We start from the raw sequence: 21,934 nt of genomic DNA, 5'->3' as shown, positions 1-21,934 counted from the left end.
TACTGAACAGGAGATAGGAACCATAACCAAAGGGAAACGCTCATCTTCATATGCAGTAAATCATCTCAATTCATTTATTCAGCTATCTATTTATCTATTTATCGATCTATATCTATCTACATGTATATCAATCTATTAATTTCATCACTCTGTCTATCTATCTACCTCTACCCATCTATCAATCTATCTACATGTATATCAATCTATTAATTTCATCACTCTGTCTATCTAGCTACCTCTACCCATCTATCAATCTATCTACCTGTATATCTTTCTATCTACTAACTTCATCAAACTATCTATCCAGCTATACACTGCATCTCTACATCAACCTATCTCTCTCTCTCCCATCCTCACATCATACAACACATCCTCTGACCGTCCTTCTCCTCCTTCATGGGCTGGGCCAGGGGTCGGGGCAGCGGCCAGTGGAAATTGCTGCCGGGCGCTGTGGGAAAATGCGCCGGATAGGGATAAGGCGGACCGGACTTAAGTAGTGGACGGGAGACTGGTGCTGTGGTGGTGGGGGAGTGGTGGTGATGATGATGATGGTGGTGGTGGTGGTGCGTGTGGTAGTTGTGGTTGTGGTAGCGCTGCCGGCGGAGGTTGTCCATGTGGGCTCGTAAAGTTTCCGGATCCCAGGGGTCCGGTTGAGGCCCACTGAAATTCTGGCCACGCAAAGGTAAAGAAACACTCATGAAAAAGGACTTACTACAGCACAGAAAGTCTCCCATTTTTGCTGGGTTAGGAGACCTGCTAACACACTTTTCAACCTAGCAAATTATTTCATGCAAAGGTGTGCAGATCCCTGGGTTTTGGCTGTGATGCGGTGAAAGTCTGTCTACACAAAGGTAAATGTTGATTCACATACCCTTCGACAGCACTAAGCTACAGTACAGAAAGTCTCCTGTTTTTGCTTGACAGGAGACTTTCTAACATGCTTTCAAATCTAGCAATTTATTTTGTATAAGGTTTTTGGATGCCAGAGGTTCAGTTGCAGCCCAATGATGTTCTGTATGACCAAATGAAATGTTGGATTAATATACGTTTGTTCAAGTAATACAGCGGCTCCGATATTCACCGGGCATAAGGACTTTCTAGCATGCCTTCAAATTTTGCTATTTATTTGGTACAAGGCTTCCGGAAACAACAGCTTGGTTTTGGTTCACCAAAATCATGATGATGTATATTCTGTTATAGGCCTATTCTTCCTACTTTCTAATGCTTTTCTTCAGCTGCAAATGTTTCAAACTGGACGAGTTAGATATAGCCTTTCTTAACTACAGTACTTTAATTCAAGACCTTTCATAAAGTGAGTACAAACTGTCTAGTAGCTGCAAGAATATACTCCTGCTGTTGTTGCTTGACCCTGGTCTGTCTGGCCAAGCAGACCCATTGACCACAGGAAAGCAACTCAACTCAACAAAGGCTTTGTACTGAAGGGTTTTATTAATGTTATACCTAACCTTTTCAGAATGAGGACAAAGCCAACATATAACAAGGAATTACAGTTGCTGTTGTAGTCCCAGGCTCATCTGAAATGTGAACCCAGTGGACTCCAGGCTTACTCTGTCCTTCTCCCAGTGCTCATATAACCAGTCAGTGGAGTGGCCCAGTTATATAAGTGCCACTGCATGAAGGAGGCCCTCTCCATCATCAGGGCCTGCTGTGGTGATGGAGAAGGATGGTGTCATGTGGAGGCACTGATGTAACTGTCTGGCTTAACTCATAGTAGCACATATGTCCCTCAACTTCCTTCCTGTCCCCCTAAAGAATAATGATGAACTGTACTGTACAAGGGTACCAATTTCAGCCTGCAGTCCACTGAGTTCACATTCACATGAGCCTGGGGTTGCCAATACTACTACTACTACTACTACTACTGCTGCTGCAGCTACTACTACTACTACTGCTACTGCTACTGCTGCTGCTGCTTCTGCTGCTGCTGAGGATGATGATGATGCTACTGAAACTGGTACTATCTGTGCTACTACTACTGCTACTACTATTACTACTGCAGGTACCACTACTACTACTACTACCACCACCTGTAATACAATACTGACCTTGTTCCTGATGTTGTCCAGCAGCGTACAGAGTGCAGGACTCCCCTTGGCATCCTTGAAGTCCAGCGGCTCCCTCCCATCCTGCAGCACATACACTAATATAGAAGGATTGTTTTCAGCTGATGGAACTGGGTCAATACAACTTAAATACTACGTCATGGAGGAAAAATATGATGAAGTAGGAATGAGTCTCCTTGGTTGCTAGTCAAATCAACCCTCCAATCTGACTACATCTGGCCATCACCTGAGCTGAAAAAGGTTAGGGATCTTTGTCAGGCCATAATGAACACACTACAGTGCCCCTTCACCATCTCACACTTAGGCAGATCTTTCCTATAAGCTATAAAATTAATATGGGGCAGCAAGAACGAATGTAAATGGTCTACCTATCTACCTACCTACAGCCAGATCCCCTAATTCCATATAGCGCTGCCACAAACCAAATGCTCTGCCTCCAAGTCACCGTGACCTGCACCATGCCCTCGCTCCAATTCACACACCGTGGCAATCATCACTCACTTGATGTAGTGCTGTTTATTACTTCCTTAGGTGGTTCTACCCACGCCTAATGTTTCCTGTAACCCAAGAAACCATTTACAGTGCTGGGTGGTAACCATATAACCAAAAATGAAATTCTGTTTACTATGATGCCCCTGTTAACTGGGTGGAGACTCAAATGCAACATCCATCCAGGAACCAAACTTCCATACAGTTCTCCATGCCTCACCACAGCAAGGTGCCGTCTGCTGCATGGGATAACCCTGCACTGAAAAATGCTTGCCTGTGGTTGATGGGTCCTCTCAGCCAGACAGGCCAGGGTTACATTGGTGGTGGTAGTAGTAGTAGTAGTAGTAGTAGTAGTAGTTGTTGTTGTAGAAGTAGTAGTAGTCATAGTACAATTACTACTACTACTATTACTGCTATTACTACTACTACTTATACCACTGCTACTACTACCACTACTACTACTTCCACTACTACTACTTCCACTACTACTACTATTACTACTACCACCACCACTACTACTACTATTACCACCACTACTACTACTACTACTACCACCACTACTACTACTACTACTACTATTACCACCACCACTACTACTACTACTACTACTACCACCACTACTACTACTACTACTACTATTACCACCACCACTACCACCACTACTACTACTACCATTACCACCACCACTACCACCACTACTACTACTACTACCATCCACTCACCATATCAAGTGTGTGTTCGGAGCATCCATGGTGGAGCAAGGCAGCTTCTATTTCCCTTCCGTCTGGCAACCCAGCGGCATAGTGGAGTGCCGTCCGCCCCCACCCGTCCCTTAGGTCATCCACACTGAACCTGGCAGATGGATGGATGCATGGACGGATGGATGGATGGATGGGTGGATAAAAACACAGATGGATGGATGGATGGAGGGATGGATGGAGGGATGGATGGATGGATGGATGGATGGAGGGAGGGAGGGGTGGACAGACAGACAGATAAAAACAGAGATGGATGGATGGATGGACAGACAGATAAAAACGCAGATAAAACAGACTGACTAAACAGAGATGAAGATAGGACAAACGGATGATGTATGGATGGATATATGGATAGACGGAGAAGAATTCAATGTGGACATTAAGAATCAATGGAAAATATTGATATGAATGTGTCTATCTATCTATCTATCTACTGCCAGACATCTCAATCCTGTAAGGGGTGGCCACAAACAAACCATCTCCATGTTGCCCCGTCCAATGACTTCACATCCTTGCTCCCAGCTCACACACCCCTCTCTCATATGCCTCTCCAGTCTCCACTCCATCCCTCCAAAAGTGTGTGTGTGTGTGTGTGTGTGTGTGTGTGTGTGTGTGTGTGTGTGTGTGTGTGTGTGTGTGTGTGTGTGTGTGTGTGTGTGTGTGTGTCCCTCACAGACCCCTCCTCACAACTCCCTATCTTTCCAGACACACACACACACACAAACATTAACTCACTCACTCACTTATCCACTCTCTCTCCCTCTCTCTCTCTTTCAGCTTACCTATTTGTGACAGTGGGTACGGGTGCATGCGTAGGTGACGGGCGTTGATGTGGGGCTCGTAAAATAAGGCCCACAATGCTCTCTCGCCCGTGTAGAACCGCCCAGTGTAACAGAGGCATCCCGTCTCCCTGTAAAACGAGATTTGGAATTAAAAGAAGCCAAAAAACATCATGTACATCAGATTTTGGTATTATTATTCCTTTTATGCCAACCTGGGTGCTATAGAGAGATGCCTTCATGTGGTGGCATTGATATGATGGGGTGGTGGAGCTGCCCTGGCTATACAAACATCCCTTAATCCCCTACTTATCCCAAAATAACTATAGCTTTCACCAGGAATTATTACAGTTCTTTCACCTTAACTTGACTGAGCCTTTTGTCCTTCTGCAGATTATTTTTCACAGCTCAGTGATAGAAAAGGGACAGTACTACAGATGTACATCCTTTCCACAGCACTTCATATCCAGGTACCTCAACAAAAACAGATGACAAATAATATCCGATTCTATGTGGAACTCAGGATTTTATTTTGTTTTGCAGATTATTTTTTGCAGCTCAGTGACAGAGAAAAGGACAGTACTACAGCTGTGTATCCTTTACACAGCACTTACTATGACTCTACATCCTTTACACAGCACTTACTATGTCTCTACATCCTTTCCACAGCACTTACTATGACTCTACATCCTTTCCACAGCACTTACTATGACTCTACATCCTTTCCACAGCACTTACTATGGCTGTACATCCTTTCCACAGCACTTACTCTGGCTGTACATCCTTTCCATGGCACTTACTAAGGCTGTACATCCTTTCCATGGCACTTCACATCCAGGGTCCCTCAACAAAAACCGATAACAAACAATAATCGATCCTACATGGAGCTCAGGATCTTATTTTCATCTCTGTAACTGCTCTTGGCTCTGTTCCCTCACCTCACGTCTGCCCTGCCACAAGATGTCAACCATGTGGAATATGTCGCTCTCGTGATGCAGCAGTTGTTGGAGCCGCCCAATCTCACCTTCTCTCACCGCACCAAACATCTCTCCCAGCACAACCTGAGATAGGAGAGATACGAGAGAGATACGGAAATATTATCATCAATATCATAACACATATATATATGGTATATTCTGGAAAGCTAATATCATCATCATCATCATTAATACATAAATATACTGTATAGAAAGCTGTCATCATCATTATCATCATAACACTAATATGAGGCTATTAGTCGAAGAAATGTACCACACCACACCTACCACTACCACACCATACCACCACACCACGACTACATCTTACCACCACAACTATTACACTACACCAAATCACCATAACCAACACCACAACTATCACCACTACTGCCACACCACACTCCACCATCACACCACACACTGCCACGACCACTGCCACACTACACACCACCACCACCACCACACCACACACCATCACCACCACCACCACCACACCACACACCATCACCACCACCACCACCACACCACACACCACCACCACCACCACCACACCACACACCACCACCACCACCACCACCACCACACCACACACTGCCACACATCACTCACCTGACATCTCCTGTACTCATTCAAAAACAGTGCCACATCCTGACCTCGTTTGGCCCTGTCTGACCCGACCTCCTCCAGCCTGCCATACCTGTCAAAAGTTTTTTTTTTTTTTTTTGGACATCCCTCAGTGGAAATATAGTAAGTTCTTTTTTGTTGGTCTTTTTTTTATTTTTTATTGTGGTAAATAGGGGTGGTCACCATCCATTCACTCAATGTAGTGCTGCTCTTGGGTGTCTGCCCTTTCCTCTCCTCTATCCATCTTTCCTTCCATCCTCTTCTGTCTTTCTTTCCTTCATTCTTTCCTCGTCCTTCTGCCTACAGGTGACTTTACACTTCCTCTTCTGTCTTCCTTTCCTTCTTTCTTTCCTCTTCCTTTTGCTTATGGGTGACTCTACACTGAGTGACAAGCCAAATGGTTTCCTGTACACCAGGAAACCATTTACTATGCTGGGTGGTAACCATATAACTAAATTATGGCACCTGGTGGTTTAGTGGGTAATTAAGACACCACAATCGGATTGAGCCGGTGAAGGTTTATATCCAAGGGGTGGTTAGGGTTTGTTGCTCACGTAATGCCACTCAGGGATGAGTGAGGCTGGTCACTCTCATCTTATATGTCAGGACCAAGTTGCCTAGCCCCGGGCTCCTATGCTCCTCATGTGGCTATGTAGGATTGGATCATGGATGGATGGATGGACGTATTCAGACTTAAGTAAGGTATTTACTTATTAATTATTATTATCATTATTATTATTATTATTATTATTATTATTATTATTATCATCATCATATCATCATCATCATCATCATCATCATTATTATTATTATTATTATATTATTTATTTACTTATTCTACACCTAGTCAAACTGAAGAGACTAAAGTCACATCTGACATGCAACAGCACATTACCCCCTCAGTGCCAGGAGGTCACGGCGGCCTGGGTACAGGTCAGGTCGGGTCAGCCAGGTGGCCACATGCTGGTCAAACAGAGTCACCAGCTGGGGAAGGTTGTTCTGCAAGGCGTAGTCCAGGGTGGTAAGGCCGTCTGGGTCACGTTCGGAGAGTAAGGCAGCCCCACCTGTGAGAGAGAGTGGTAATTAACACCTTCAGGCTTTATTCATTATCATCATCATACATCTTTAATCTTTATTCCTCCTCATCATCATCATACACCTTCAATCTTTCTCGTCATCATACACCTACAATCTTTACTCCTCCTCCTTGTCATTACACTATATACCTTCAGTCTTTACTCCTCATTATCATCATCATACACCTTCAGTCTTTATTCCTCATCATCATGCACCTTCAGTCTTTATTCCTCCTCATCAACATATACCTTGAGTCTTTATTCCTTCTCCTCATCATCATCATCATCATCATCATAATCTCCAACACCTTCCTTCCTTCTGGGAACTCCTGGAAAGGGAATGGTGGTGACAGAAGCACTTCCATGCTACCTTATCCTCACATGCCTTTCTCACACACTCCAGCAGTTCTCTTCCCCGTACTACTCTTTCTTCAGTCCATTGCTCCACTCTCTTCCATACAACATAAGGTCTGCCTCTACCAACACTACCCTCTATCTCACTTTCACACACTTCCAAGGTACCAACACTGCACTCACTCTCACTTTCACACACTTCCCTTGGCACCCTTATCTATCTGCATCCTTTATACATGTCCATACCATCTCAGTGTATTCCTCTCTTCATCCACTCAACTACTCCACACCTCATTCCCTTAGCCTTTTCTTCCACTCCACATGGCCCATATACTTCATTATTTCTTACTATCAATGTGCATTCTTTGTACTTGTCCACACCATCTCAGTGCATTCCTCTCTTTATCCAACCAACTACTCCACACTTCATTCCTTTTGCTTTTCTTCCACTCCACATGGCCCATTAATTTCACTACATCTTACACCCTCCATCCTCCCCACACCTGCACCTGTTCTGAGTAAGCGTTTTTTTACACTTTGCAGCCTACACAGCTCTCAATGCCCAGGTTCCACTGCCACACAAGAGTGCTGGGAGTAAAATGCATTCACACAGGATTTTCTAATTATATCGTCTAGTGGTAATCATCATCATCATTACCGACATCATCAGCACTATCATCATCATCATCATCGCCATCATCACCACCAACAATATCGTCATCATCATCATCATCAACACCATCAACATCACCATCACCACCATCATCATCATCACCACCACCATCATCACCACCACCAACATCATCACCACCACCATCATCATCATCATCGTCACCATCATCATCATCCAAAGCTCTTTCAACACCTAAGGATGGGAAGAGGTAGGATCAGGACACAAGAAAAATTATAAAACCAGGGGAACTATCAACTGCCCAGTGACATTTTCCTCACAATCTTTCAATCGCTAAATAAATCAGTGAAAGAAAATGTCACTACTATTTCTTTCTCTTTCTATCTATCTATTGCCAGACGCCTTAATCCCGCAAAGGGTGGCCACAAACAAATCGCCTCCATGTCACCCTCTCCCCTGCCATTTCACTGCCCTGCTCCCAGCTCACACACCCCCGCCTCTCTCATGTACCTCTCCACTCCATCCATCTCATACTTGGCCTCCCCCTCCCTTTCCCCCCCTCCACCTCACTCACATACACTCTCCTCGTCAGTCTCTTACTCTCCATCATCACATGACTAAATAAGTCAATGAAATAAAATGTAACCACTATTTCTTATGGTATTAATTTTGGTACTACTTTCCACCATCCCAGGAAATTTTCTTCATTAAAAGCAATACTTTTTTTTATTAGGAATTTCTGTTTATTTGGTATTACTATCTACTGTTTTCATTTAATTTCTTTTGACCATCTGTGTGTGTGTGTGTGTGTGTGTGTGTGTGTGTGTGTGTGTGTGTGTGTGTGTGTCTCTCTCTCTCTCTCTCTCTCTCTCTCTCAAACCTACCCACTTCCAAGATGGCCTCTATCGCGTCAATATGTACATTATTCTCCACAGCCTGCCTCAAAATATTCTTTCCTCGGTTCCAGACTCTCTCCAACAGTCGAGTCTCCCTGGAAGACGGCGCTGGAAGTAGGCTCTTGATTACATCAGCTTCCAGCCAGGGTTCCAGCGCTGAGAAGATTACTGGAACATCAACCTGGAGGAGATTTTTTTTTTTTTTTTTACTGATTTTTAAAAATTATTAATTATTATTATTATTATTCTCTTCCTTCTGTCTACGGCAACTCTACATTGAATGACAAGCCATGTGGTTTCCTGTACACCAGGAAACCATTTACTACGCTGGGTGGTAACCATATAACCAAGTTATGGCACCTGGTTGTTTCCTGGGTAATTAAGGCGCTCCAAGCGGACTGAGCCTGTGTAGGTTTATATCCAAGGGATGGTTGGGGTTTACTGCTCACGTAATGCCACTCAGGCATGTGTGAGGCCGGTCACACTCATTTTAAATGTCAGGACCAATTGTGTAGCCGTGGGCTCCCACACTCTTCATGAGGCAACACAGGATTAGATGATGATGATGATGATTACTCTTATTATTATCATTATTATTACAGTTGCTTCCCTAATTGGCAATTTCAGAGCTATGAACTTTCAGAAATACAGTATAAACACCTTTGAGCAGTGTTTCATATTTTTCTTACATGAAATCTACAAAATTATCCCTCCCTCCCTCCCTCTCTCTCTCTCACCATGTCATCATCCAGCATCTGTGTGTACAGTGATGCGCCATGGTTCCTCAGCTCCCGTATCAGCTCTGTGTTTCCAGCTCGTATCAGGAAGTACAGCAGTGGGGCGCCTCTCTCACTCAGCTTGCGGATGTCAATGTTTATCTTCTTGCGGGCGGGGGAGTCCAAGAGTGCCTTTACTGCCGATACATTGCCAGCCAGACAGTGGTGGACCAGGCACTGTAAGGTGATAAGAGTACCGTAATAAGTTAGGGAAAGGAGGTCCGGATGATGATGATGATGATGATGAAGAGTACTGATAATAAGTATCTGTAAAAACACTACTACACAGTACTCTTTTTACAGTGCAGATACATTACCAGACAGACAGTGTTGGACCAGACAGAGGGGTAAAAGTAATATAATAACAACCTGTAAAAACACTACACAGTACTCTTTTTACAGTGCAGATCTAGTGACGCCCAGACAGTGGTGGACCAGGCACTGTACGAGGGTAAGAGTACTGTAATAAGTATCTGTAATAACACTACACAGTCCACTTTATCGGTGCTGATACAGTGGTGGACTACGCACTGTAATAAGGTAGGAGTACTCTACTGTAATTAGTATCTGTACAAACACTACACAGTATTATTGTTACAGGGCAGATAAAGTGGTGGACTGGGCACTGTAATAGGGCAACAGTAGTGTAATAATTATCTGCAAAAGCACTACACAGTACTCTTTTTACAGTGCGGATACAGTGCCAGACAGACAGCGGTGGATTAGGCACTGTTAATAAAGTAAGAGTATTGTAACATGTATCTCTAAAAAGACAATACTCTTTTTATTTTCTAATGGAGGAAAGAAGGAACTAATGGCGTGAAGCCCACAAGACTGCTCCTTCCAAGAAAAAATAAAAAGAAAACAACAGTAACATGGCCTAGAATTGCCCTCCCTCCATCATGAATCCTGTTATAAGAATACCTTAGCACTAGAATATGATGCCTGTTGTGAAGAAATGCCATGGAGGGACGGAGAGTGGTGGTATTGTCTTTTTCCGCCACTGAGTTACATGAAATAATCTACCTATCTATCTATCTATAGCCTGATGCCCTAATAATACACCCCCAATAGCAGCAACTTCACCCACTACACCACAAAGTTCGAGTATAACTACAAACATTATAAAACTACCAATACGAACCATGGAAGGGATGATGGACGTGAGTAGGGAGATAACAGCCTCATTGCCGGTGCTCACAGCCAGTTCCCTCAGACTCACACCACCTTTACTAATCTCAACATTGCACCAAGAGTTGACCAGCTGACGAACCTAAAATGGACAGGGAAGGATTCTGGTTAGGTTAGGCTCTCTTTTGTATTGTTTTTGTTTTTTTTTCTTGGAAGGAATGGTTTGTGGGCTCCTGGCCTTTGGTTCCTTCTTCCTTGCATAAAAAAAAAAAAAAATAAAGGAGATTGGATCAGGTTGAGAGGGTTGGGCTGAGGTTAAAACAGATAAGGTTAGGTGAGGTTAAGATTATTTTGGTTTGGTTCGGCTGCTAGATTAGGTCTTTTTGGAACAGGTTAGGTGGTTAGGTTACATACACGAGATTAGATCAGGTTGAGAGGGGTGAGATGAGATTAAAACAGAGGAGATTAGGTGTGGTTAGGACTGTTTTGGTTTAGTTTGGGTGTTAGATTAGGTTTTCTTGGGTAAGATTAGGTTAGATTTGGTTACTTTAGGTTATGAGAGAGGGCGGTGTGAGCTGGGAGCAGGGCAATGAAATGGCGGGAGACAGGGCGACATGGAGGCGATTTATTTGTGGCCACCCCTTAAAGGATTAAGGCGTCTGGTAATAGGTAAATAAATAGATAGGTTATGAAAGGTCGGGTTATGTTAAGTTAGGACATGTTACATTAGGTTATATTAGATCAGATTAGGTTAAGTTTGTTTTGGTTAGGTTAGGCTGGGTTATGGGCATGTTTTGTGAGGCTTAAAGTCAGAACTTCTTGATTTATCCTGATGATGATGATGATGATGATGATGATGATGATGATGAAAATGGTAAGTAGGATAATGCTGAAGATGAAGACTCTGATGATTATAATGATGACAGTGATGATGATGATGAAGATGATGATGATGATGATGATGATGATGAAGATGATGATGATGAAGATGATGATGATGATGATGATGAAGATGATGATGATGATGATGATGATGACAATAAAAATCAACTCCCCAACAGCAATCTCTCTCTCTCTCTCTCTCTCCCTACCTTGCTAATATCCTCCGTGGCCACCGCCCTCCACAGACCCGGCCAGTAGAAGCGAAACACACGGTGAACCAACACAGCAGGACCCTCGCTCTCCTCCCACCCCTCTCTTGAACCATCCACTCGTCGGCTGTGGCAGGAGGACGGGTAACGAGGGGTGGTTTGGGGGTACCGAGCGGTGGTGTGGTGGTTAGCGTTGAGGGAGTCTTCGCTTCCATGGTCGTTTGGGTCATCAGGGTTGGTGATACTGCCTATGTGATTCTCGTAGCCCTGAAAAACGTGTGTAAGTTATCAATAATCTTTTTTTTTTTTTTCTATCTATCTATTGCCAGACGCCTTAATCCCATACGGGGTGGCCACAAACAAATCTCCTCCATGTCGGCCTGTCCCCCGCCATTTCACTGCCCTGCTCCCAGTTCACCCCCCCTCCTCTCTCATATACCTCTCCACTCCAACCCTCCTTCTCATCCTTGGCCTCCCCCTCCCTCTCCCCCCCTCCACCTCACTCAAATATACTCTCCTTGTCAGTCTCTCATTCTCCATCCTCTTTCTTGTTTCTTTTTGTTTCTTTTTTTTTTCTTTTGCTTTTCGTTTTCGTTTTAAAATTTTCTTTTTCTTTTTTCAGTTTTCTTTTCTTTTTCTTTTTTTCTTTTTCTTTTTTACTTTTCTTTTTCTTTTTTCTTTTCTTTTTTTTTCTTTTTCTTTTTTACTTTTCTTTTTCTTTTTTCTTTTCTTTTTTTTTTTTTGCTTTTTTCATTTTTTTTTCTTTTTTACTTTTCTTTTTCTTTTGCTTTTCTTTTTTGTTTTTCTTTTCTTTTTCTTTTTTTACTTTTTCTTTTTCTTTTCTTTTTCCTTTCCTTTTTTTTTTTTTTTTTTGTGTCTGATGAACTATACTCCATTTTTTTTTATTGAGGCGAAGATGCACTTGAAGGGTTGATGGTGATTGGTTGAATGATACATGTCCAAAAAATATTTACTAACCTAATTTTCCCCCTCAGATATTTTTTGTCAGTTAATAATGCTAAATTATGAAGCAATGTTGCATTCAGCCAATAATCACCAATCCGTCAAGTGCGTCTTCGCCTCGATAAAAAAAAACGGAGTATAGGCAATTTTCAGAACTTGTCTACTAACCCTGGAGTATGTGCTGAAGTCAACTATAGTCTGTTTGTTTTCACTTGACGGAACTGGCTCACATCCATAACTTTCATATTGAGTTGTAGTTGTATGAAATTTGTTGGCCTTTAGTTATGATGTAGGAATTAGTCTCCTTGGTTACTAGTCAAATAAACCCTCGTCTCATTACACCTGATCATCAACTGAGCTAAAAGGTTTATGAATTTCTGTTGGGTTAAAGTAAATGTGCTGTAGTTGAGAGGCAGAATGAATCTCCTTGGTTGCTAGTCAAAAAAACTCCCGTCTCATTACACCTGGTCATCAACTGAGCTAAAAGGGGCTATACATCTCTGTCAGGTTAAAATAAATGTGCTATGAGGCAGAATGAGTCTCCCTGGTTACTAGTCAAATCAACCCCCCAGTATCACTACATCTGGCCATCAACACAGCTAAAAGGGGTTATGAATTTGTCAGGTTGGAATAAATGTGCCATGTTAAGAGGCAGAATGAGTCTCCTTGGTTACTAGTCAAATCAACTCTGCAGTTTCATTAACTAAGCTAAAAAGGGTTCTGGATCTTTGTTAGGATAAAATCAATGAACTAAAATGAGGCTCCTAAAGCCATGAATATACAGCGCTGCCTCACCTGATTCACTGCCTGTCCACTCCTCTCCGCTACCGCCGCTTGTGCCACAGTGTCATACAGCGCCGCACCACAGTGCTGAGCGTCAAGATCAGCGCCACACTGACACAAAGCATCACACAGCGCTGCATCACCTGCCACAAGGAACAGAAGGTTGATTTTCTTTTATACTAGAATATAAAATTACGAAAAAGACAAACACACACAATTACAGTCTAAACACATAAATATACTGTACATTCATTCATGCATACACAGAGAAAACGCTGACAACACACACACACACAAACTTAAAAACCAATTACCCTCAATCACCCAAAACTCAAACATCCCTTTCTCAATGACATCTCCACAGACACATCTCTCTCTCTCTCTCTCAGTAGTGTAATAAAAGATAAGAGATTACAAGCATAATTCAATCCTACAAATATACTGTAAATTAAGTTAAAACAATTAGACAAGAACCCCTCCTCTCTCTCTCTCTCTCTCAGTAGTATAATAAAAGATAAGGCATTACAGAATCCCTCCTCTCTCTCTCTCTCTGTCTCTCTCTCTCTCTCTCTCTCACCCCTCCTGGCAGCATAGTGTAGTGGTGTCAATCCCGATGCGTCTCTTCCGTTGACATCCACTCCGGCATCCACCAACATGTAAACAATGGACATCCGCGCTCGGTGGACTCTCTCTTCACCCACATCCACACTCCACACCCAGGGGGGATGTGGGGGGGTCAGAAAGTCATCCTCTTCATCGTCGTCTATCTCACTGACAGGGGAGAGAGCTTGGAGTGCGGTGGGGTGGCTGTCTGTTGAGGGTAAGTTTGAGTTAGATTTTGACTATGAAAAAAGATTACATGGTACATGTCTAAATAATAATGTGTACTAATAATAATGTGTAGTAATAATAATGTGTACTACTACTACTACTGCTACTACTAATAATAATATAATGTGTACTAATAATGTGTAGTAATAATACTGTGTAGTAATAATGTGTACTAATAATAATGTGTACTAATAATAATGAGTACTAATAATGTGTACTAATAATAATGAGTACTAATAATGTGTACTAATAATAATGTGTACTAATAATAATGTGTACTAATAATAATGTGTACTACTAATAATGTGTACTACTAATAATGTGTACTACTAATAATGTGTACTAATAATGTGTACTAATAATAATGTGTACTAATAATGTGTACTAATAATAATGTGTACTAATAATAATGTGTACTAATAATAATGAGTACTACTAATAATAAGTACTAATACTGTATATACTATAGTCGCGGCGCACAATTCTGAGGTTGACATTATCATACCCTGGCAACCTACATGTCAAAAGTGCGTCCAATTTCGTGTCCTATTATACACGAATCATATTATAATTGACGAATTTATTAGACACCAGTATTATTATACACGAATCACATGCGTATCATACTGTACACGAAATCGGAAGCACTGTTGATGGGTAGGTTGCCAGGGTACGATAATGGCAACCTTAGAGTCGTGCACCGTGACTATTGAATGAAGTCAAGTACTGTTGTTGTTGTCGTTGCTTAAACCTCGTCTGTCTGTCTGAGTAGGCCTAATGACAAAAGGTAAGTTATTTAGGTTATGGCTGTTCAAATGACTTTTCTTAGGACAGCTGTAAGCATGGGGAAGATGGAGGATTTAAGAGTGAAAGTTAAGGACATTATGCAGTGGAAGAAAAAGCTACAGAAGTGAGGTGTGGAATTACTGAGTGGAAGAAAAAGCTATAGAAGTGAGGTGTGGAATTACTGAGTGGAAGAAAAAGCTATAGAAGTGAGTGTGGAATTACTGAGTGGAAGAAAAAGATATAGAAGTGAGTGTGGAATTACTGAGTGGAAGAAAAAGATATAGAAGTGAGTGTGGAATTACTGAGTGGAAGAAAAAGATATAGAAGTGAGTGTGGAATTACTGAGTGGAAGAAAAAGATAAAGAAGTGAGTGTGGAATTACTGAGTGGAAGAAAAAGATATAGAAGTGAGTGTGGAATTACTGAGTGGAAGAAAAAGATATAGAAGTGAGTGTGGAATTACTGAGTGGAAGAAAAAGCTATAGAAGTGAGTGTGGAATTACTGAGTGGAAGAAAAAGCTATAGAAGTGAGTGTGGAATTACTGAGTGGAAGAAAAAGATATAGAAGTGAGTGTGGAATTACTGAGTGGAAGAAAAAGATATAGAAGTGAGTGTGGAATTACTGAGTGGAAGAAAAAGATAAAGAAGTGAGTGTGGAATTACTGAGTGGAAGAAAAAGATATAGAAGTGAGTGTGGAATTACTGAGTGGAAGAAAAAGATATAGAAGTGAGTGTGGAATTACTGAGTGGAAGAAAAAGATAAAGAAGTGAGTGTGGAATTACTGAGTGGAAGAAAAAGATATAGAAGTGAGTGTGGAATTACTGAGTGAAAGAAAAAGATATAGAAGTGAGTGTGGAATTACTGAGTGAAAGAAAAAGATATAGAAGTGAGGTGTGATATTGATGAGTGGAAGAAAAAGCTATAGAATTACTGAGTGGAAGAAAAAGCTATAGAAGTGAGTGTGATATTGATGAGTGGAAGAAAAAGCTATAGAAGTGAGGTGTGGAATTACTGAGTGGATAAAGAGGAATACACTTAGATGGTATGGACATGTACAATGAATGCACATAGATGGGGAGCCAAAGGAAGAGTATGAAGGTGAGACAGAGGGCAGTGTTGGTAGAGACAGACCTTATGCTGTATGAGAGTAGAACAATACATTGAAGAAAGAGCAGAGAGAGGAAGAGAAATTCACTGAAGAAAGAGCAGAAAGAGGAAGGGAAATTCACTGAAGAAAGAGCAGGAAAGAGGAAGGGAAATTCACTGAAGAAAGAGCAGAACGAGGAGGATAAATTCACTGAAGGGCAGGAAGAGGAGGATAAATTCACTGACAAAAGAGCAGGAAGAGGAGTGCCTGAGAGAGTGTGCGTGAGGTGTGTGCGTATATTTTAGCTGTGTACTGCATCTCTTACCATCATGTGTGTTGGTGCAGTTGCCGTTGGCTTGGAACAGCTTGCAGTGTGAAGCAATATGGTCAACACCAGACTTGGCCAGGAAATGCAGTGGAGACCAACCATCCTGGAGAAATACAAATCATCAAAATCATCATCATCATCATTATTATTTTCATCATTGCCATTATCATTATTATTTTCATCATCATCACTGCCATTATCATTATTATTTTCATCATCATCATTGCCATTATCATTATTATTTTCATCATCATCATTGCCATTATCATCTTTATTTTCATCATCATCATAAATATCATCTCAATCACAATCATCATCATCAATATTCTTTTCATCACCATTATCATCATCAATATCACCTTGGGCACCATCATCATCATCAATAATTTTCTCATCAACATCATCAATATTCTTTCATCTACTGTAGCTATCTTTTTATCTATCAATTGCCAGACGCTTTAATCAAGTAAGGGTTGACCACAAACAAATCAACTCCATGTCGTCCTGTCCTCTACCACTTGGCTGCCCTCCCTCCAACTCACACACCCTCTCCCATATATCTCACCATCCCATTCTCCATCACATCCTTGGTCTCCCCCTTCACCTCACTCACATACTCTCTTCTAGTCAATCTCTCCTACATTTTCTCCACATGAACAAACTATTTCAGGGTAATTCTCTTAACACTTTCAATCACACTCACATCAACACCACAACCCTCCTTTCCTTCCTCATCTGTTTGTTAGTTTCTCCATTCTAGAAAATAAAATATAAAAAAATCAACAAGTCCTGTCTCTAGTTTTAACACCTTGGTATGAAAGACAATCTCACTCTCTTCTTAGCTGAATATAATTATGCAGCAACAGCAGGAGTAAATACTGAATATATACAATTAATACATGGAGATTACATATTTCTGATACTGTTAGAAATGTAAGTAAAATACTTTGACATCAGCCTGAAGTTTCTGTTACTCAAATGATTAAACATACACAATATACTAAGAAAGAAAAATATTCCTCATATCCAATTTCATGAAATAAAAGGATCATGACAAGTTTTTCTTGATGCATATTTAATCAACCATTTTTAGTAGAGGAGATGTAAACTTGAGTATTTCCACCTCAATGTTCAATATGGTACAGTGAAGACTCTCCAGTCCAAAATGGTTCAGTACAAAGGCTTTACAGAAACTGGAAGTCTAGGGAAAGTAGAATTATAATGGTAAGTATAACAATATTAAGTAAAAAATACTGCAAAGATGTACCTTGTACTGTATTAGTAATGTATCTGCTGTTGTTATGCCTGGCCACAAATAAACTACCTCTTCAAATGTGCACTGACTGTGTGAGGACAAATATCTCACACCCCTATATTGTATGAAAAAAAAGGACACTGAAAGTCTTTAGAAACTGGATGTTTGGATTTAGATGGCTGTACTGTACAACAGAATGTCTCCCTGATTATTTCACAGCGGTAAGAATAAAATTATTAAGACGTCAACAAACCAAATGACTGCCTGCAGACTATTTGACATCTCTTCGATATGAGAATTCTTCCCACTGGTGGAAAAAAAAAAAATGGCAGTTCTTCTTGCTCATGCTGAACCCTAGTGTGTCCAGCTAAGCAGACCCACTGACCACATGTATGTAACTGCTTCTGTGGAGCCATCCCACAGGAACAGCACACCACATACACTATGTATGGATCAGGCATCCCACTGCAGTAGGCCGTGCCTATCACCAGGGTCCATCTCCAGGGCAAGGTGCAGGACAATACAGTATAAGGTTTGGTTCACAGGTGGACACTGCAGCTGCTCCAGGGTGCCCAGTGTCACCATGTGTAGGCACCTCATCAGTACCATCTGATGTCACGATACTAAGAGACTATACAGTATTTTACTTTATGCTATGAGGCACAAGCTGACTTAAACTGACTGGAGGTTGCAAACATAAAATACAAAAGGTAGCCTCATACTGAACCTCTAATAAAGGAACATAGCCAAACCTCCGTTACCTCCAACCAACCAACCTTATCACAAGATGGCCGTTCCCTCAGCGTATGTGCATGGCGATCCAGAATGGCACGTACGGTGGTGGGGTCTGGCACCAAAATGGCTGCCTGAAGCTCACTAACCACCGACGCATTCATGTTGGCCGGGTGCGTGCCCCCTCACATTGGCCACTGCACACTGCTCTGCCTGTTAAAAGGGAAATAAATAAATAAATAGGCATTGCAAGTAAACAAATATGAATAAATAAATAAATACACAATAGTACATAAATAAATCCATTAAGAAATATTAAAAGTATGCTGATAGGTTGGTCAAGGTACAGCTAAAGTTTTTTATATGATGGTAGGTAATTGAAGTGCCATAACCAGCAAAGTATTTCCCAACAGCTGCTGGAAACTGTTGGAAAAAATATATATATATATATATATATATATAGATAGATAGATAGATATATATATATATATATATATATAGATAGATAGATAGATATATATATATACAGTATACCGTATATATATAATAAAAATAAGGTGAAGAACTTTGAAAATATTTAAACACACACATACTTCATCATCTTACCATACTCCTTACGATAAAATTTACATGTCATCGTCAGTCTTAACTATCTTCCATCCTCCTCCTGATCACATGAAAAAAAAAAAAAAGGGGAGGGGGCAGGGGACAAACTGTTATCCATGTCTAACTTCATCACACTCTTACAGAGGCTGCCTAGCATGGTCCACCCAGCCTACTGTTGTTACCCTCTCTTCTTATACTGTATTCTCATTAACATATATAATTTCATGATAAGGAATAAGTTTCAAAATTGTGTAGGAAATTCATTTATGACACAAAAATTTCCATAAAAACTAATATGATACAAAGAGCACTTGGATTTATTGACCCCTGTGATGGTGTCCTACTAGGGGTACCAGACAGATTTGGATCCGAAACCCGTTTGTCCCTGAGTCATTCCACTGATGTACGGTTAGGTTAAGTTACCATAACCTAAGTCTGATTTGATTAGGTCATACTGGGTTTGGCTAGGGTAAATGAACTGAGGTTTGATTAGGTTAAGTTGGTTGGGGCAAGAAACTGGTGTGAAAGTCCTATATGGCAGGCCTGTTTTGCATGTAAAACTGATAAGGTTGTATAATTAATGTTTAAAATCATGCATGTCCCCATCTTTTTAAACATACCATTATGATAATTTACAGTTTACTGAGAAAAAAAAATTCATTCATTCATTCATTCATTGCCAGACGCCATGTATCCCAAACAGGGTGGCCAAGGGCTTTGAGTTAATTGTTTTACAGGGAGGGTCACTAATCCTCCACCAACCCCACTTGACACGTAGGGATGCCAACAGCATCTGGTGTTCCCAGGCGGTCACCCATCCAAGTACTAACCAGACCCAACGTTGCTTAAAATACAATTACAAATAATATGCATGGGAATTTTCCTACATTTACATCATCCCTAAACAGGCATATATATATATATATATATATATATATATATATATATATATATATATATATATATATATATATATAGACACAGAACAACATCATTATCACCCTAACTAATCTACTTCCAACATAATGAAAACTGTGAAGCATCATCATCATCATCATTATTGTCCTAACCTAATGAGGGGCTGCCAAGAAATTCACCGGATTCATCCATCCTTAACTTACAAAACTGATCAACCTGATCAAAACCAAAAAACTATAACCTTACCACATTAATCCTGTTTGGTAAAATTAAGCAATATTCACTAAAATACCTTAAGTTGTTGGAATTCTAATGGTAATGTTCTTGAAGAAGTGTGAACGAAATGAACCTGAATCTTAATACACATACTATCAGTTGGTCTCTTGAAAATTTGAGCCGTAAGAGAAGAGCAAAATTCCGCATCAAAATTTTGTACTCCAATTGAACTACCGTAAATAATATCACTGCAAACGTCAGCTAAAATAATTACACCTTACATGATGCTATGCTTTATTATGTTACTTTCAGTGGGCAAAATTATGGCGTCCGTTGAATAAAGGCAAAATCACAAACACGTCACATCTACTTTAAGTTAGGGTCAGAATCGCTACAGATTCCCCCCACCTACCTTATATCACACCGTCCTTGCTCTCACGGCCGCATTTCTGGCCTCCGAGTTGCCCTGGGTTTCATTTGGCTTAATTATGGAGGTAAATTTATATATAATTAGGGTAGCATGGCTGGAGCTGACTGTTATGCCCGCTATGTTTACGATCAGACATAAACACGAGGCTCTGTAGCAACGAGATCAGCCAACCTGGTAGGACCTGGCGGGAAGTCGGTTCAGCCATATTGCTACTCCAACAAGTGAATTTCCCGGTGTTATATCAATCGATTACTTCTCAATATACCATACTATATTCACTTCTTTCGGAACGCAGACATATTTCACAATTATAACCATAACTGTTGCATGATATGTGTTGGAATCGTAAAAACTGTCCAGCAACTTTGAGGCCTTGATTTGGTACTATGGCGGAAAGACGGCTTTAGTCTAATCGCCACTGAGCTATTAACGGCATGAGGGGAACAGTAAGGCCATCTAGCGGCAGGCCAGAATAAATGCTCCTTATGTCGTGATTGCACCCCAGCTCTCGCACCCGGGCCAATCAATACCCAGAATAGCACAAGGCTACGTGGTGGTTGGCTACTGACCCTCTCTACGTAACCCCATCCCGACAGGCAGGGAACCGGGCTGATCAATAGATTTCGGATGTTGTTGATGTCTACTAGGAACTTCACCCTGACCTAAATTTTCCGAGAAATCACATCAATCACTCAGCCTCTCGGCAAAATAATGCCTTGGGATGACTAAAACCCGCCATGATATCGTCCCAAGTCATGGAAATATACCAGAAAAATTTTAAATGAGATGGGAAAGGACGCAAAACAGCCGGGAAAGCCCTGTCAAGGAAACCGGGACAATGGTTCTTAGGACTGAATCAATAGGGCCTGCCACGTCACACAGCGTCATCCTCAGTCCACGAAAAAAAAAAAAAAGTAAAAATAAGTAAAGAAAGAAAGAAAGAAAAAGCAAACTCCGATTCCATACTTTCTAAAGGATATAATAAGGTCAGCACAAACAGAAATGAGAATGTATGTTTCAGTTGTTAGAATGAAATCATGTAAGGGTAAAAAAATATGAAAAATAAAGACAAATACTGAGAGAGAGAGAGAGAGAGAGAGAGAGAGAGAGCGGATTAGTCAGCGTTTGTGAGGCATGCATAAAGCCGAGTAGAATTACAAATGAAAATTAAGACAAAATCTGTAGTATCTTGTTTCAAATAGCGAGGAATGTGTGTGTGTGTGTGTGTGTGTGTGTGTGTGTGTGTGTGTGTAAAGAAAATAATGATAATAATAATAATAATAATAATATAATGAGAGAGAGAGGGAGATGGCTTACAGACATGAAAGTGAGA

The 21,934-nt window shown here is 41.0% G+C and overlaps 1 protein-coding gene across 1 annotated transcript; it reads right to left on the bottom strand.

The window, feature by feature from the left end:
* Positions 1 to 353: 353 nt before the first annotated feature.
* On the bottom strand, positions 354 to 18,595 carry LOC145390742 (uncharacterized). The gene is made up of 16 exons (XM_080265539.1): positions 18,476 to 18,595; positions 16,442 to 16,547; positions 13,990 to 14,223; positions 13,420 to 13,555; positions 12,451 to 12,520; positions 11,667 to 11,933; positions 10,589 to 10,717; positions 9,406 to 9,621; positions 8,657 to 8,849; positions 6,607 to 6,775; positions 5,697 to 5,784; positions 5,049 to 5,171; positions 4,114 to 4,241; positions 3,296 to 3,425; positions 2,067 to 2,147; positions 354 to 668 (listed from the first exon to the last, which is right to left on the bottom strand). Exons 1-16 carry the CDS (start codon positions 18,593 to 18,595, stop codon positions 354 to 356), a joined length of 2,505 nt encoding a protein of 834 aa, XP_080121665.1.
* Positions 18,596 to 21,934: the final 3,339 nt, after the last annotated feature.

Source organism: Coenobita brevimanus, chromosome 15, assembly GCF_032717465.1.
Source record: "Coenobita brevimanus isolate Jiangsu-jjx chromosome 15, ASM3271746v2, whole genome shotgun sequence".
NCBI lineage: Eukaryota > Metazoa > Arthropoda > Malacostraca > Decapoda > Coenobitidae > Coenobita > Coenobita brevimanus.
The sequence above is the reverse complement of the archived record's forward strand: the minus strand, read 5'-3'. Positions and strand labels throughout refer to the sequence as shown.

Excerpts from the sequence above, each read along its gene's own strand:
- LOC145390742 (XM_080265539.1), bottom strand. The coding sequence starts at position 18,595 with ATGAATGCGTCGGTGGTTAGTGAGCTTCAGGCAGCCATTTTGGTGCCA. Across the intron at positions 16,548-18,475 it reads AACGGCCATCTTGTGATAAG|GATGGTTGGTCTCCACTGCA; the intron begins GTTGGTTGGTTG and ends GTATTTCTCCAG. Across the intron at positions 9,622-10,588 it reads CGTCCATCATCCCTTCCATG|TGCCTGGTCCACCACTGTCT; the intron begins GTTCGTATTGGT and ends ATCACCTTACAG.